Genomic DNA, 18,950 nt, shown 5'->3' on the forward strand with positions numbered 1-18,950 from the left:
TAATTAAACAGGACTAATTATGCTTTGCTATGCTCTTATTTTATCAAACATGCAGTTGGTAAGTGTTTTTTAAGTGCTCACAAAAACCATGATATGCTCAGAAAAGCATATTGTGACATACTGTGATATAATTCATCACAATAACGATAAATTGTCATATCGCCCAACCCAAGTTAATATCAACCTTAATATCCCCGCCCACACCTCCGTCGACAGGCCCCGCCCACTCCTCCTCCTCAGAGCGTGCGCTGCTGCTCTGCTAACCGAGGACTTCAACATGTCGCAGGCGATATTTGAGGTGCTGGAAGGTAGCCATAAGCATTTCTACAGTACTTTAACCGTGCAGATACAGTTATCGTCTGCCTTTTGTTTTCGCTTTTTATCGCTTGGTCCGAAAACCGGGGCTTTAAGCAGCAGGCGGCTCTCTCTGTTCTTCCGTGTGGCTCCTTTAAACCCCGGACGAAGAGCCTCCGCAGAAATGGTCATTTCGCAGCTAAACCGAAGCCTCTGGTGCCGCTACGGCGAGCGGAGCTGCGCGGTGCTGGTGTTTGGGGTCGGTGCGGGGTCTGTAGCGGGTCTGTTAGGATGGCTTTACTGTTGTTTTGGAGCTGTGCTGAGATTCGTGGAGGAGAAGCCGAAGTCAGCTTTCTATTCGTCACCTCCTTGTTCGAATTTCCCCGTTCCACCTTAAATTATCCAGCAGTTACGAAAACGCCTCAGGCGCCAGAGCGTAACTGCTGCACCATTTAAGGTGGAACGGGAAGATTCGAAGAAGAAGAAGCAACTTCATCCTCGTGAAGGGGAGGGAGGGCCGGTAAAACAACAGCTAGGCGCGGAGGGGGAAAAGATGGCGGAGGGAGGACGGCGAGTGGTGGGAAAAGCCGAGCCGGTGTAAACAGAGCTGAGGAGAACCAACCAGACATCTCCTCCCACTGATCCAGAGATCCTGAACAAGCCCTATGTTTGCTTTTGGATATTTCTGCTGTATAATTTCTTGATTTAAATATATTTAGGGTCATACTGTGGCTCAGTGCACATTGAACTACTGTACTTTGTTTTTACCTACACTCTTAAAATAGATGGTTCTTCAAGAGTTCTTTAGTAAAGGCTTCGGTTCTGTTTAGAACCATGAGCCCTATATGGAACCCTTTCATGCTGCAAATGGTTCTTTGCATGGTGAAATGGTTCTTCAGATTGATGGAGAATGTGCTATATGTGGTTCTATATAGCACCAAAAAAGGGTTCTGCGATGTCAAGCTTGTAACAATAAAAGAACCCTTTTTGGTGCCGTATAGAACCATTTTCAAAAAGGTGCTATATAAAACCAAATACAACACATTCTGCATCAGTCAGATGAACCATTTCACCATTTTAGGCATGATATTGTTCTATATAGAACTCATGGTTCTAAACAGAACCATTCCCTTTACTAAAGAACCCTAATAGTGTACCTTTAGTGTTTAGGACCTTCATGTCAACCAGATGCTATCCTTTCATCCCACTTTTGCTTTTCATTGATTTTTATAAATGTAACCTTATTTTTCCTGTTACACATTGATTGAAGTGGAACTCCACCCATTTTTCAAAATTTGTACATAATTAAACCCTTAAGATGTAAACAGTCATTCAGAGTTTCATCTAAAATGCTGAATTTTTAGTGAAATGTACAGATTCAGAATTGTTCTGACTCTTCTAAAAGCTCCCAAGCTCACAAAGTTCTTACATGAAATGGCTATGAATGCGTCGCCTGATGTCCGAGACATTTTTTTACGATAGTTATAAAATTTTGGCATGAAATGTAGGTACGAGCATGTTGTTGTAAAGCAAAATAGTACCCAAAGAAAATTAATTTATTTTCCAGATTTAAGGCCGTTTACCAGTTTGGGATACTAAATAAATTTATTATGATAAGTCTAAGTCCGTTCTTTTGTTTACAGTGAATCATTTCACATCAGCCTTGAATGACTTTAATTGCGTCTGAACAACTGGAGAAATTTTGAAGATGTCTTAAAGCCGCTGGGTCCCCACACAGTAATCTAAACCTATGGTCAAATGAAGGTGTTATTAGTTTGGTGAAATAGTGAGTTATGTAAAATTAAAAGTACCTTTTCAAAAACAACTTGAGAAAGATGTTCAAAAGTAACTAAAGTTTGTTAGGTTCAGTCTGTTTGGTCTAAAATGCAGTGCTGAAGAGGTGTGAGCAGTCCCAAAGCAGTACTGGTGCTTTCACCAGTGTATCATATTAGTATCTAAATGTTACTAAATAAAATGTGACTGAGTAAAGTAGATTTCCTTCCTCACAGATATGCTTGAGTAGAAGTGAAGTATTATCATTTGGAGATACTGAGGAAGGAGTAAGTGGTACTGGTTACCACCCACTCAGATGATTATACCAGCAGTCTAGTTGCCCTGACTTTCTGCTGCTGCACAGTTCAGTGGCTCTGGTGACTAAAATCTTTCACAGATGCATTAATTAAGCCTCATTCTGCTCCTGAATAGGAATGGACAACCAGACGGTCCTTGCTGTCCAGTCCCTTCTGGATGGCCAAGGTGGTGTCCCAGATCCCAGTACTCAGACTGTCTCAGGGACGACCATCCAGCCAATGGGTGAGCAGCGTTTTCTGTTCTGTGTTGTTGCTGATGTACAGAGAGTATTTTTAAATGTTACATTTCTGTCCAAAGTAGGCCTGTGGGCTGTAAAGTATTCTAAATTTATCATTTTACAACAAACATTGGTCATTTTACTGCCCAACAGCGCTCAGTTTGGGAGCGCTGCCAGGAGGCTGAATGCCTCAAATTAGCTCTTGTAGCCGCCCTTCAGTTCAGCACCACGGTGACCAACCAGGAATACCCAGTCTGTCCTGAGATTCAAGACAGTCCGGATGACGGCTTGTTTTCTTTTACGCAATTATCAAAATCAGCTACTCCCACACACAGTACTGAATCTACTACGTTTGGCTTTTCCTTAAACTACAGGCTTATTATTCATTTATTAATTCCAATAATTATTCTGTAACTAATATGTAGTTATGAAAGCTGGGGGTCTAACTGTTAGAATTTAAGCTGTTTTAACAGGAACTTTAAACATGACTACTGTGTTGATGTTTCGCAGATGATGATGACGTCTTCCTCTGTGGAAAGTGTAAGAAGCAGTTTAACTCCTTGCCTGCATTCATGACACATAAGAGGGAGCAGTGCCAGCCCAACACCCCCTCACTGGCCACCGTGTCTCTGGCCTCCAGCAATGCCTACACCTCCGTCCCCTCCATCAGCGCTGTGCCGCAGCCCCCTGCCAACAGACAGGTACAGGTGGTCTTTATATACATCTGGGTGTAGTGAGGTACAGGTGGTCTTTATGGGTGGTCAATATAAACACACTTTCCAACATACAGGTACCTTTTATTTCATATAAAATTACAGGATGCTTTTGTTACTGCTGACAACCGTGACTCCTTTCATCTTTACTTTTCATGACTGAACATCTGTTTATTGTGTGTGTGTGTGTGTGTCTCCCATAGGTGTCCACATACATCACAGTTCCTCCCTCTCCTCTCACACACACGCTGGTGCAGGGGAACGTTCTGGTCAGCGATGAGGTTCTCATGTCTGCTATCTCTGCGTTTACGTCCATGGACCAGCCCATGGCTGCCATGCAGGCTTCCACTCAGGTAGACACACTTTTCATCACTGTTGGAGAGACACAGTGTTAGCAGGTTAATACAGTGTGAACGCTGAGATCTTGTTGAGTTAAAAAGGCCAACATCATGCATGTGGTGTCTCTGAATAGTGGCTTCAAGGCCACAGGTCTCTTTGGGTGTCTTTGAGCCGGCTGGAACATTCGATATGTCAGTGGTTTTGTCTTTAATATTCTGCCAGTCATGAACTTAAGTATATCACAGTCTCCATCCACTGGCTCAGTAAAAACAGCCGCAGCACTGTGCAGTATAGTGTTAGCTTGGCTGTTTCATCATTGATACACTAATACTAATTTTAAAAAACTAAAATTTCTAATAAAAGTATGGTCAGAAATCACACATGCGCCTATGTGTTTTAGTGATTGATGAGACTGAGGCTTTATTTTCAAACAACAACTCAAAAAGTTCCTTAGAGGTGTTTTGCTGTTTGGGTTTGTGAACGTGATGTCATGATGCAGTGTCTTCTGGGTGATCCACCATTTTGGCAGGGTTAGTCTGTCTAGGCTGGTTCGAAATAGTTGAATGAATCCTCCTTTCATATCTGCTTTCCTTGATTTTCTCTGATCTAATGAGCCCTTTAACTCACTTAACATGTTTGCAGACCTGATCAGCATGTGGATCTACTTGACTACCAGATCAAAGCTCAGAGCAGAATCGAGGAAAGCGGATCGGTGGGAAGTTTCATTCTATTTGGACGCAGCTCTAGTTTAACAGCACTTAGGAAGCATTGCAGTGAGAGTGCAGATAAACATTCAGCTCAAGCTAATTTCACAGATTTAATCGTGAAGATTAAATGGAGTAAAATGTTGGATATCATTGATTGGATTTATCATCTTTGGAATCTGCTGACTAGATCTTCAACGCCTCAGAGGTGCCAGAACATAACTGCTGCACCGTTTAAGGTGGAACGGAAAATTGGAATAAGAAGCTAGAAAAAAAGCAAATCTCAGCTTTGTGGTGAAGTGTGAAGTGATACTACCACAACCTAACATTTTACTTCTCAGAAGATGTTGTTTTCCAGTACAAGGTGAAGTTAAGCTGTGACTTTCTCTGAAAGGCTTTAGATTGGCTGCCTCTTCAATGTAAATTTAAGCCATGTGTGATTTAATATGGATATTGTGTGGTTTAATATAGTACAGCACAGTAATACTGTCATTAGTTTGCAGATTAGCCAGGCAAGGTTTGCTAAAAGGCTTCCTACAGTGGAAAATGCCAGAACTGAGAGAAATGCTCCAGTGACATCAGAGTTACATCAAAGATTGTATAAATCCCCTCTGGTTAAAGTCTCACACCACACCACACAACAACTAGGAAAAAGTCTGTGAATAAAAGAAGAGGCAGTGTTAGTGTTTGCATGTCATTTACTTGTTTGGGAATTTGTGTGGCTCCACACCTTCAAAAGGCTAATTTTATTATTATATAGTTGTTTGGTATTCCCCTGGAGTTGGTTAAGACACATTCCCTTCTCATTTGAATTGCAAACATGAAAAACATGCACAATAAAACAGCAATTTCTTTAAGCTCTCATAGTGTATGCAAATTTTGCACACTTCTGCACATACTAATGATCACTTACTGTTTACTTACTGAATTTAACATATTGGTGAAAAATTAAAATGTAAAATGTGGCCTGTGCAAAAGTTCTGGCATAATTTATATGTTTTATTTTACTTTTTGTTAAACTCACCAAATAAATAGAAATTGCACAGTGACATTTGCAGAAAAATAGCTTATTTATTTAGGTTTGTTCTCTGTGTGTTGACCTGTTTCACATAGAGAGTCAACTAAATGTGTAATATGTCTTGGGGTGTTCAAATGTTTGCATATGATTGTATGGTATACAGTGCAGTCCAGGAGTCTGAGACCACATTTTTTTTCATTTAAACTTGGAAATAAACAGAAAGTTTTAGATTTTTTGAAAAAATTAACACAAAGAAAAGTTATGACAAGTAAAATGAAAAAAAAAAGAATATTAAGGATTTTGCATTATTTGTAGGTCACTATTCACATTTAAACAATTTATTAATAATTAAAACATTCAGATTTTTTAAAGTGTCAAATTCAGTCATTTTTACTTATGATCTCAAACTGTTGTAGCCCACTGCATTTATCTTGTTCTGACCAACCTGATTCAGCTCATTCAGCGCTTGATAATTAGCTGTAATGAGGCTGTCTGTCTTTTAATGCAGGAGTGGGGAACTCCCGTCCTGGAGGCACAGACCGCGGCAGAGTTTGGTGATTTCCCTCCTCAAACAGACCTGATTCAACCAGTTATTAGCAGTCAGTTAAGAAGTTCAGTTAATGTGTCAGAGCAGTGAAATCACCGAACTCTGCTGGACTCTGGCCCTCAGGTCCCACTGGCTGTTACAGCTTGTTGTCCAAATAACCAAGGACATGAGAGGAGATAACAGTGTTTTGACCACTGCTGTTGTTTTTCTTCCAGAGTAATCTGAGCATGCCCACTGGAGCATCATACCTGCAGCACCACCCACAGCCCCCTCACCCACTCCCACCCAGCCAAACCCAGCCCCTCTCCTCTCAGGTCCCCTCCAGCAACAACAACTCAGTGGTGCAGGTGTACAGCGCGCTGCCCCCGATGGCTGGGGGTGGTAATGCAGAAGTGCACGCACTTGGACTGCAGGCGTTTCAGTCGGTTCAGGTACAGCAGCACTCTGAGTTTAGTTCAAGGGAGTTTCAAAGTGCTGATGATTATTTTTAGTTAGTGTGTTAAAAAGTTTTAATTTGTCCATTTTAGTGACCATGTGGGATTCATTATCGTATGTTTTTAATATACTGTCACATGTTATACAGAGGCTGTTATTGTGTAATTGTATAGTATTAATGTGTGTATTGGTTGACAGCATCCTGTCACCTTCTTAAGATCAAAGTAAATAATGTGAAAGATGATTTGAGTGCCTGTGTAACTGTAACCTACAGTGTGTCCACTGTGGGGTGGTTCGTGACCCAGATTATGTGTGTATCTCAGGGTCCCAGCCAGTGTGTGGAGAGTCAGAGTCAGGCGTTCAGCAGCGCTCCTGCCTACACTCCCGCAAAACCAGCAGCCAAAGCCAAAACCTGCACCAACACAGCAGCCCTGCCTGAGCTGGGGGAATATGACAAGGTCATCATCCCCAAGAAAGCCAGAAACACCAAGAAAGGACAGGATGGTACTGAACAGTTCATAAGATCAGATTGAACCCGTTAAACCTTGAAGACCTGCATGTGGGTCCATACACACTTCCTCGCTCTCGCTAAAGTAGTTATTGAATAATGTATAGTAATTAATGAGTGATCCATAGCACTTACCAAATAATTTACAGTAGTTAGTGAATAATTCATAATAGTTACTAAATAAATTATAGCAATAACTGAATTATTTGCAGCAATTGCTGAATAATTCATAGTAGTTACTGAATAAAATATAGTAATTATTGAATGTTTCATTGTACTTACTGAGTAATTGCTAATAGTTACTGAATTATTTACAGTAGTTTCTGAATAATGAATAGTAGTTTTTAAATGTTATGTCTCAAGATTAATAACTGAATAATAAGCCTAAGACTGAAGGGGTTACAGGCTTCATGTCAAGTAGTGGAAAATGGACACTGTTAGTGGAATTTAGGCCAAAAGTAATCTAATTAAAGATAAGTAAGATGTATAATAAGATATTATCAAACTCTTTTATTAAACTGTGTTGTCTGTTTTTAAGTTATTATTTTGTCTCTCAGTAGGACAGACGAAAGCAAAAGGTCAGAAGCTGAAGTGCAATTTCTGTGACAAAGTGTTCACCAAAAACTTCGACCTTCAGCAACACATCAGAAGGTAAACGTGAAAAACTGTCACGTCACTTAAACACTGTTCAAATCTACACTCAGAACACAAAAAATGACGTTTACACCATTTGAAAACACCAGATGTGTCAACACTTTTCCTGATCAATAGGAATTTTGCCAAGCTACGTTGCCAGATGTTACTGTTTCGGAGATATGAGGTTTTCTTATAACTACAACAGCTCATAAGTGTGAATGTTATACTGGCTCTTTGGTATGATGCTTGATTTTGCCCACTCTGCACTGTCCAGCCACACAGGTGAGAAGCCTTTCCAGTGTATTGTGTGCGGTCGAGCTTTTGCCCAAAAGTCCAACGTGAAGAAGCACATGCAGACTCACAAAGTGTGGCCGGCTGGCGTCCACAGCACTGTGTCCAGACTGCCCATCACTGTGAAAGTGGTTCCTGTGAACACGGATGAAAACACACCGCAGCCAGCAGAGGCACAGGAAGCTCAGAGTAACTTCCTCTTATTCCACTTCATTTCACAGTACATTTGAATTTACAGTTAGTGATGCACCTGCTCTTCTGCCCAAAGTGACTGACTTTTATCTTCAGAGACTGCCCCCTATCTGAGGGCACAGAGGCAGTAGCCATCAGTTGGGATCAAACTCAAGAAACTGTTCATACATCCAGCGTCTTAATAAATTACATTAAATTACAATTTTTCAAAAAATCTGCATATTCTATTGTAAACAAAGTCATTCAGAGAGGTTTAATGTGAGCTGATTAAGATTAATCGTAGAGAAACTTTCTGGACCTCTGGAATGGTGGTGCTGATAGGAACCAGGGGTTACGACAAAAAGGTAGCCATTTTATCTACTATCCAGAATGACCAGGGAACCTAAACATGACCTGTGAGTTTTTATATGTAATGTTGATGATGGTAAAATAGTGGTAAATCTGAAAGTTTTCTTTTGGGGGCTGTTTTGCTTAACAACCCCCTGCATATAACCCCCCCACCATGAATGTATTGTAAAAATACATTTTAGACCAAAATCTTATTTCAGACCAGTCGTAAAACAGTGTCTCAGTCATCGGCCAGAGTATTTCATAACCGTTTCATTTATTAACTCTCTGTGAGGAGCTTTCAGAGGTATTTAACTCTTCAGACGTCTGGTTCCTATCACCACCACTGTGAACAATTCTGACTTTCTGGAGCGTAACTTTTCTCACCAAACCACACTGAATGATTCTAAACGATCTCAGTGATTAACTGTGTGATTAACCAGACATTCTAAAAACATTGAAACTCCATATGAATTTTGAAATGGCTGCTGTTTGTATTTGTTTCAGAATTGTTCTTTACCGGAAGGAGTGTCTATGTAAAATTACCCACTTAATATATTTGAAACTGGACAAAATTCACATCAACATTCAACTTCCATGCTTAAACAGCTGAATAGCTGTTCCCTCATTGTTCGTATTCTGCAGCAGCTGTGGAGCAGAGCGACGAAGAGCTGCAGGCGGAGGCGGCCGGTGCGTCTGAGGCTAAAGGCCCTGGTCAGGGTCACAGCAAACAGATCATCTGATCGACAGCTCTTACCAGTGCCAGTTCTGCGCAGCCAAGTTCAGCACGTACTTCCAGCTCAAGTCCCACATGACCCAGCACAAAGACGAGCAGGTACGACCCCTCACAGCTGGGCTTCTCGCTGCTGATCCGATATTAATTCTCACTTATAGTATATTGGGACCAGTTTACATTCTGTAAAGATTGTGGAATCTGAATCACTCATATATAAACCACAACATACCACAGCTGTGTTTGTACTAGAAGGGAAGATATTTTGTTATGAACTAAATTTCAAAACGATTACTCATTGACCTTGGAAACATCATGTATTTATTGAACATTTTAGAAAATCTTTTTAAAAAATTGAATTTCAGATGACTAAACCAGGTGCTCGTATTGGCTTGTGATGAAGAAGCTCTGTGTAATGATCTTGCACAGTATTTGTTGTACTTCGTTGGGACTCCTTGAAACTCAGGTGTTTCCCAACAGCTGAATTGTTTCGATCTTTCTTGTTGTCTACAGGCTCTTTTTCTGTCATCTCGGCTCGAGTTGAACTAAGCATGCCACAGCCTGACTGCGAGTGAGTTTGGGTTTTAGGGTGGGGCGAAAGCGCACTGCTGAAGAAAACGGGTGCACTGGATTTGTAACACAAGACAAAATGAGAGCATCATTATGAAACAAAATGCGCCCTAATAATAAATCTTATTTTCATAATTGTCGGAAGCCAAAATCATAATTGAAAATAGAATCTGATTAATCGTTCTGCCTTAATAGGAACCAGGGATCACAGTGTGTCCAACACAAATATAACCATTTTATTTACTATCCAAAATGACCAGTGAACCTACTTGTGTCCTCTGAGTTTATATATAACGTTGATGCTAAAATTGTGGTAAATCTTGAAAAATAAGTTTTCTTTGGGGACTGTTTTGCCTCATGTATCTCGCTGCCATGAATGAATCTAAAAAATGTAGATCTTTATGTAAAATAACAACAAAAAAAGCATCTCAGGCATCATGCAGTGCATTCAGTACTATTTAATGTAATAACTTTCTGTGAGGGTGTTTTAAAGGCATTAAACACCGACATCCCATCGTCACCACTGTGAACAACTGTGACTTGTTAAGTTATTCTAGAATGGAGCATTTCACACCAAACCACTCTGAGTGACTGAATTATGCAGGAATTTGGGGAATTTGGTGAAATTTTCCTTTAAACACTGTAGCATAACGAAAGCAAGAACTCTAAAATGAACATTTATTAATGCAGCAAGCTCGTCTCTGTTGTCCTGTGCAGGTGTACAGGTGTGTGGTGAAGACGTGCTCTCAGACCTTTCAGAAGCTGGACCTGTTTCTCGAACACATCCGCACACACCAGGAGCACCTGACGTACCGCTGTCACCTCTGCTGTAAAGTGTTCCCCTCCCTGTTTGAGCTGGGCCTGCACCAGTACTCCCACAGCCTCTGCCCCCAGCAGAACCTGCGCAAAGAGACCAACTACTACAGGTTAGTGCAGCTCCACCTCTGAAAAGATCAGACTGTTGAGCTTAACACTATTGTAAAGCGTAAATGTGAGCTTTTATCTTGCTATGCATGATATTGAGAATGTTTTATTGTGCTTTTTAAGCATGATTGGTTACAGTTTATCAGGACGAATCAAGATAAATTGGGAGTTTAGAGGTGGATCCAGGCTCAGTCTTATTTCATTGTGCCCTTATCACAATGAAATTAGACTGAGCCTTATAAATAAACACTAACATAAAACTTACTCTTACTTTTCAGAAAATAGAAACAAAACTGAAAAAAAAAAGAAATGGAAAGTAATAAAAATGTAAAATCTATAATAATCCTGACTATATCACACATATTTAAAATGAGTGTTCTAAGCAGTGCTAACACTGAATAGGATGAGTGATGATGTTGTTGTTGTTGTTGTTGTGTGCAGATGTAATAAGTGCCAGAGTAAATACTCCACACAGGAAGCTCTGGAGCAGCATCTCCTCACCGCCTCCCACAACTACCCCTGCCCTCACTGCCAGAAGGTACGGCTGACATCAGTCTGCTTACCGTCCACGGTCACTGCAGGTTTACTGATTAAACTGCTGCTTGTTTCTGTGAATTGAGTTCTAAATGGACTGCAGAACTTTTCATTTGTACTGTTTACTTACATATTCATATACCTTTCAAAAGAGGGGTTTTACAGTGCAATAAGGATTTTAATACGAGTACTATTAACAGTAATAATAATAATAATAGTAGTTTTTAAAAGTCCTTTTTCCCTTTCCTTAAATTTTTTTACATTAACTTTCTCTGTTCTTTTTGTTTGTCATTGTGTTTCTTGGCCTCCTGTTTGTGTTTTGTTGATTTTCTAAGTGAAAGTGAACACATCCTTTACAGAGAACACACTTCTGCACATGTTAATGGACAGTTACTGTTCATTTGCTGAATTTGACATATTGGTGAAAAAACATAAAATGTGGCCTGTGCAAAAGTTATGGTACACTGCTTGTTTTATGTTTTGTCCAGTATGTTAAATTAAATTGTGTTAATGCTAAATAGTGCAAGAAATTAGCAGAAGAATGCAGTATTATATATGGAGCACACCACTGTAATACACAATTTTTTTTTTGCTGGCAAAAACGTTATGATATTTTAAGATCTTATGTATGTTTTTACAGAAACATGCCATATTTTCATGTGTTCCCTGTTGAGGAGGTGTGAATTTACCAGCTGTAAAATACATAAACAATCACAGTTTGTGTGTATTTTATTGTAAACTTACATACTCATGTATCTTTTCTTGTGTTCAGGTTTTCCCTTGTGAGAGGTATTTCCGCAGACATCTCTCGACTCACGGTGCGGGTGGCAAATTCAAATGCCAAATCTGTAAAAAGTTTTTCAAAACTGAGCACTACCTCAAACTCCACACACAGATACACTCAGGTGTGTATGTTTTTGGAATTTCCTCTTTTAAATCACCTGAGCAGCCCGAATTTAAGGCGTAATATAACACAGCCATCTTTCATTTCCTGTTGTCAGTTATCAGAGTTAATGCCATCAAACCTTGATGATGGCTTAGAGTATAAACAGCATGTTATTACCAACACAGATCTCACAGTGATAAAGTGTTCCTTGTTGATAATGTAGGAGAGAAGCCATACAAATGTTCTGTCTGCGAGGCCACGTTCAACCGCAAGGACAAAGTGAAGAGACACATGCTGATCCATGAACCCTTTAAGAAGTACAAGTGCCCTTTCAGGTACAGCTCGGGGGTCGGAGGGTGTGGGGGGTGTTTCAGGTTTAGGGGTCTGCCAGGACCGTGGAATTCCTAAAGTGCAGTGGTCCCTAATGAGCAGTCAGTCAATACACCTAATACAGAGGTGGGTAGTGACTAGTTACATTTACTCAATTACGTTTACTTAAGTAAAATATTGAAGGTTTTGTGCTTTCCTGAGTATCAAATCATGATCATTTTACTCTGAGATATATTAGTGAGAAGAATCTACTTTTTACTCAGTTACATTTTATTTAGTCACTAGTTCCTTTTTTTTGGGTTTCATTTCATTCTGCTGTTTTGTGCTCAGCCAGACCTCTGATTTTACAGCTTTATCACTTTATTCAGGTTAAAAGACTCCCAAAAACAGAAGAATAGAGGCTGACAAACTTCAGTTTCTGTGCTGACAGAGGCTGAGGTTCCACCACAGCTCAGTATGATACTCTGTAGTTTTTGAGCCATTACTTTTGTACTTCTGCTCAAGTTTTTTCTGAAGGTACTTTTACTGTTACCTGTGCCATTATTTTCTCAACTCTTTTACTTGAGTTTGGACTTGGGCTACTCTGCACACCTCTGCCTAATACACATGCAGACTTCACTACAGTGAAACATACAGTCCTGTGCAGGAGTTTTGGGCACCTGAGAATATTATTTAAGATTATATAAGTTATCTGGGCAGTAAGTGTTTATTTGCTTAACAAAATAAATAAACTTTAATATCAGAATAAATATAATAATATACAATAATAATTGTATATGTCTCAAAGTGTTTAACCTTTTCTAAACCTCTCCTCATGGCAGCTCAGTGTTATAGATATCATCTAGTACTCTCATTATATAGTACAGGTGAGGTTTTACTGAAAACATACAGAAACATTTAGAAACATACTGATATAAATGGTTTTAAACAATTAGCACAGCACTGTAGTACTTCAGAGTTCTGTGAGCCATTGTGTTGACAGAATGCTTTGTAATGCAAAATATGCAGGGCATACATTCACAATGTTGATAAAGTGTTTGCCATTGTTCATAAGAATAACATAAAAATATGCATATGTATTAGTGAAATGTCAGTTCATAAAAGGTTATTTTGATTTCTTTGAAAACATTAATTGTATTAAAATAGCTTTTTTTAATTCACAGGAAATACGTCAGTTTGTAAATATTGTCTTTGTGTTGTCATATATTCATATTTACAGCACAGACTGTCTGTATTATTAAGCAGATGAAGCTTGTTGTGATTTTTGATAGTTGGTTTGTATTTCTGAAAGGACGCATGTTGGCTGCACTAAGGAGTTCAACAGGCCGGACAAGCTGAAGGCCCACATACTCTCTCACTCTGGTAAGGAGAGAAAACAATTCATACAACAGCAAAGCATCACGTATTACATATTAAGTATCATACAGTGCATCGTACAAGACATGAGGGCCTGTTTAGGTAGATTTATGAGATAAACCTATTTCTGTATCTGTGTATGAGTGTCAGTGCTTAACCTGGATTGTATGTCACTGTACATTCATGCCATTAAGTCGCTTTGCCAGAGAACTTTGATAATAACTGAATAAAAGCTAAATAAGCAATGTAAATACAATTTGGTGTGAGACATGTTAGGTGTCCATATTTTACATCTTTAGTTGAGAGCTGGGGCTACGAGGCTAACGTAGCTAACATTAGAAGACAGGAGATATTCAAATCTTCTCTCAACCCGCATCCAGCCCTTCATTTAGGCTGTGTCTGTGATTTCTGTTGCTTTTCATAAATAATTGAATTAAATGATGAATTTTTAAACTGAAGATATATTTAAAAACAGAAGCAACAGAAATCTTTGAGGATGATCTAGTGACCGTATATCTGTGTCACATGCGAAGAGGAGGTGGAATTCGGCACAACCTGTGGTCTAAACTGTTTTATTTATTTTTATAGCTCACAGTAAGTCATACTGTCCTCAAATCCACATGGAGAAGTATGCGTGACCTTAATGAACGTTTTTGGGAATGTATTTATGGTAAAGATTTGGGTGTCTTGTTCGAGTACTTCTGGGGTTGGGGAAATTTGTGCCAGTCTGATTTTTCACCAAACCTTTCTTTTAATGCAGTATACGGTACGTTCTATACAAAAATGTGAACACCTGGTCAAATTAAATGCTTTGTTGATAATGGTTATACTGAGTTCACCAAGTTGACAACTTTTGGAACAAACCTAAATATGGCATTTTCTGCACAGCTTCTATTTATTTGCTGAGTTAAATATATTGGAAAAAATGAAACATGAAATACTAAATGTGGCATTACTTTTGCACAGGCTTCATTTTATTTTCATTGTTTTTTGAGTAAATAAACAAGGATATTGCATTACATTGTGCTTTGAATTCTCTGTAGGGGATGAGTTCACTTATTTTTACTATCACCAAAACATGTAATATGACCAGCGACGCACAAACTTTTGCATACGACTGTGTAGTGCTTGTTCACTGATGTGTGTGAAGCGAGGCTGAGAAACGCTGAACTAAATCACTGCTTCCTTCCTGCTGTGTGTGCAGGCATCAAGCCGTTTAAGTGCCAGTTGTGTCAGAAGAGTTTCAGCCGCCGAGCCCACATGCTGGAGCACCAGCGCTCTCACACCAACAACTACCGCTTCCGCTGCTCCACCTGCAGCAAAGGCTTCAGCCGCCACAAATATTACAGAGACCACAAGTGCCCCCTGGCAGGAGCTCCAGCAGAGGGGGCTGAGAGACGGAGCAGGGGGAGGAGCGCAGAGGGCAGTAAAGGAACAGGTAAAGGTGAAGGTGTTTGCTTTTTTAAGGGATGGTTTGGTGACCAAGTTTGGTGGCTTCTTTAGTTTTACCCTGGAGCTACGAGGCTAGTGTAGCTAACATTAGCATGTCTAAATCATTACACACCTGCCTCAAAACCACACTGGATGTTGAAGTACCGCTTTCTTTTACAGTGCCTTAAGTTCTAGATATTAACCAGGTAAATATGAGGTGCAAACTTCAAAGTATGGGTAACATGATGATAATTTCTGAGACAGTTTAAATAAATGACACTGTGATGCCCAACGGGTGAGTGTGGGGTTCAGTTTCTATTTTGGGTAAAATGATAAGGTACCAAGACACTGTAACTAAAATACACTGAAATGATGAACAGGTTTTAGCTGTTTTGGGTAATCAGATAATGGAAAACTCCTGGTCTACATGAGTCAGGCAGTAATCGGATTTCTGCTTTGCCAATAAACTCACGGAAGAAGACGCGACATAAACCTGATTTTTTTTAAAACACTGCGTCACTTTACCTGAAACTATGAACATGTATCATTTAGAAGATAAAGAATATTTAAATCCTTCATTTTGTCAAGCCTGTGTTTGGTTTCAGCGTCGCTCCAAATGTGTTTGCTGCGTCTCGCGGAAGCGCTGCTCACTTGTTTACCAGTACCACTGTCTGTTTTCACGCATGCGCAGACTGGGAATCCGAAAGAAATCAGAGTAAGAGTTTACATGGACTGAGAAATCTGATTACTGAGCTAAAACCCAGCTCTCTTTATTGTACACTCTTTTTACATCTAAGATCAACCTGGTGTTTTTTAGCCCGGATAATCAAGTTTGTACCCTATATTTACTGAGTTAATTTCAGTTTTATTTAGTAAGTCTGCCTTGGAACTTACCATCATGTTACCCAAAATAATTTCCTAATAATAATTTCCACCCACTTACCTGGTTAATATCTAGAACTTAAGGGACTGTAAAAGAAATCAACAGTGATGTTAAATGATCTCAAATAGATTTGCTCAACTAAAACTCAGAGAGTAACGTGTGTACTGAGACTGTGGTGCGCCGTGTTTCGTCTCTAGATCCAGAACCTGCAGCTGAGGACCCTGACACTCCAGAGACTCCAGAGGAGGAGGAGGAGGAGGAGGACGAGGATGATGGAAATGATGAAGGAGACACGTCTGTGAGCGGAGTGATGGAGACAGAAACGGGGGAAAGAGAGGAAGAGGAGGAGAGGGATGAAGGCTTGGTGGCCGGTGCGAGCCTGGAGCAGATGCAGGACGGTGGAGGAGCGGGTGGTCTGCTGGCCGCACCTGTGTTTGGAGCCGCTGGAGACTGACGGTGGATTAGGTTTGAGTAAAGAAGTGGGTGATATTAAAAAAAAAATACAGTGTCAACATATTTGACATTTTCACGGTACATGATATTTACATCATTTAGTTTTCAGAGCGCGCCAGCAGAACAGAACTGCAACATGAGTTTAATTTGTTTTACATCTTGCACTGTAACAAGACCAGTTACACAAATATGCATTGCCAGCTTTGAAAATGGCCTCCTGAATATGGGGCCAAGGGGTGGGCAGTATGGTAAAAATATAATATCATAAGACTCCACATTTTCATGATACACAATATGTATGACAGTACTTCGTTTTTCTGAGGTTCAAAGCTACGGACAAAAAAGCAGCAGTGCCAAAAAATACTATCGAAAAAAGTGAATACAGTGATTTTTATTTCCCATCTCACACACTGCACTGCACTAAATCCAGTTAAACAGGACTAATTATGCTCTCTAGTCATCCATACCGCTGGTCAGTGCTCTTTAAGTACTGTCAGTATCCAATATGTGCTCAGAAAAGCGTATTGTGATGCAACTTTATCATAACTTTATCAGTCTCTTTTTGAGACTCTTAATTTATTATAGAGGTGGGCGATATGGCAAAAATATAGTATTGCGATACTTCACGATACGCAGTATGTCATGGTATTTATTTTTTTACACATCTTACCAGTTGGAAAAGAGAAAAAAGACGCTGGTGCTGCATTAAAAAATACCATCAAAAAGTGTGAATACTCTGATTTTTAGTCAGTATTTGGCACACTGTGTATTATGAAACGTGCAGGTGGGCAGTGCTCTACAAGTACAGTGATATCCATGATATGTTCAGAAAAGCATAGTGTATTGTATCGTGACATAATTCATCACGATGACGATATGTACTGTCACATTGCCCAGCCCTAATTTATCATGATAACATCATATCATACTGGCCACCTCTACAGCTGAGAAACCACTGGAACTGTGCTGAAATCGATCCCTCCATGACTACAGCCCAGCCCCCCCGGCTTCTCTCAGTGAATCAGTCATCTGCAGTTTGATTCAGAATTTTTACCTGTACGTAGAGATTTAGTGACCGACAAGATCCCCAGTCTAATTCTGTGTATACAGAAAATACAAGATTAGGTTTGGCTATGAAGCACAGGCTTCAGGCACTGACAAGACAAAGAGACCATCTTTACCTTGTCTGTGATTTCAGCCGTTTTCACGATCGACTGTCTTTTGTTTTATATTAAAACAGTTATTTTTGTTTATCTTCTCATAAGAGAAAAGCGTGAGAGTAAAAGCTGAGACTGGCAGAGCTGCTGCAGTTCCTGGAGTTCATTTGAAACACTGCTGCTATCATTTTAGTGGAGCTGAGCTGCTGCTGGGTCTTTTCTCTTTGTGCTGCTAAATAAAGACGTGCACTTTAAAATGAACTGTGATTTTAGACTGAGGTCATTTGGATAAGGAAAGAGTCCAGTTTACAGAAGGACGGCCATTTCAGCAGAACTCCATCATGCAGAGCTTTTTGAGAGCGGTCAGATCAGACGGAAGCCGCTCCTCAGTAAAAGGCACACGAGTTTGCCTAGAAGCACCTAAAGACTGTCTGTCCTCGAGCAACAGAATCCTGTGGTCAGATGAACCGGAGACTGAAGAGAACAGCTCTGAATGATCTGTGTGTTTTACTGTATAAATAACAAAGAAATGTTCAGGCCTTCATATCAGCACTGAACTACTGTGATATGTTTGTTCCCGTCTGACATTAAGATGGTTTGACTTAACAAAAAAAATTATTTTACTGAATTTGGTCAAACATTTTGCCCTACAGCTCTGCATTTTAACGTTTATTTTCAAAAGTCTAAACGAGTCTTTATTTTTGTGTAAATTTTATTAACCTTGTTTTATGGTACCGTGGACAGCGTTGTCCTCGGGGCTCCCTGTCTAAATAAAGAATAAAGGAAGACAATTTTTTGTAATTATTTATTTTTTTTTAACACTTTGTACCCCTCACAAAACACACAGTTATAAATGTGATGATTCCACTAATGTACTTTTGTTAAAAAAAGAAGTTTGAAATGAAATAAACACATGAAATCAAACATTTCTGTTATTACTAAGTAATTTTAAAAGATAAGTTTTTATTATTTAGGCTCTCTTCTTTGTTATAATGGTTTTTTCTCTGTTGTTTCTCACGTTTTCAGCGCAAAACACCAAAGTGCTGTTTCATGCCATAGCAAGTTTCGAAAAGAAATGTAGTTAAACACGAGGAGCCCGTTTAGAATGTTGCAGTCTTATTTATATAGTATAAATGCATATATACAATATATTCACATGTAGTTATAGCTTCCGTTCTTTTTAGGAGAGTCACTAAGTTTTTCAAAGAAATCTGCAGGAATGTTTTTCCACACCTACAAAGTTCAGTGGTAGAAGTTGCATTTTCTGCTTTTCACCATGTGAATAACCCCAAACACATTCAGCGATGTTGAGGTCTGGACTCTTGGGTGGTCAGTTCATTGTTCTGAGACCACCAGCAGCTTCTTTGTTTGATGTGTCTGT

General features: G+C 39.6%; 1 protein-coding gene and 1 long non-coding RNA gene across 2 annotated transcripts; one reads left to right on the forward strand and one right to left on the reverse strand.

The window, feature by feature from the left end:
- The first annotated feature begins 221 nt into the window (after positions 1-221).
- znf341 (zinc finger protein 341) lies at positions 222-18,360 on the forward strand. Its single transcript, XM_036591011.1, is given in 17 exon segments — positions 222-308; positions 2,500-2,607; positions 3,113-3,303; positions 3,519-3,668; positions 6,139-6,354; positions 6,682-6,862; positions 7,424-7,517; positions 7,777-7,982; positions 8,958-9,047; positions 9,050-9,147; positions 10,333-10,541; positions 10,981-11,077; positions 11,846-11,978; positions 12,183-12,294; positions 13,581-13,651; positions 14,850-15,083; positions 16,157-18,360. Coding segments are annotated over 17 exon segments (2,478 nt in total). The 5' UTR covers positions 222-277; the 3' UTR covers positions 16,414-18,360.
- LOC118822136 lies at positions 1,881-6,231 on the reverse strand. The gene is made up of 3 exons (XR_005008415.1): positions 5,822-6,231; positions 3,531-3,687; positions 1,881-3,289 (listed from the first exon to the last, which is right to left on the reverse strand). It is a non-coding gene; the product is annotated as an uncharacterized LOC118822136 (long non-coding RNA).
- Positions 18,361-18,950: the final 590 nt, after the last annotated feature.

Source organism: Colossoma macropomum, unplaced genomic scaffold (genome assembly GCF_904425465.1).
Source record: "Colossoma macropomum unplaced genomic scaffold, Colossoma_macropomum, whole genome shotgun sequence".
In the NCBI taxonomy this organism is placed as follows: Eukaryota; Metazoa; Chordata; class Actinopteri; order Characiformes; family Serrasalmidae; genus Colossoma; species Colossoma macropomum.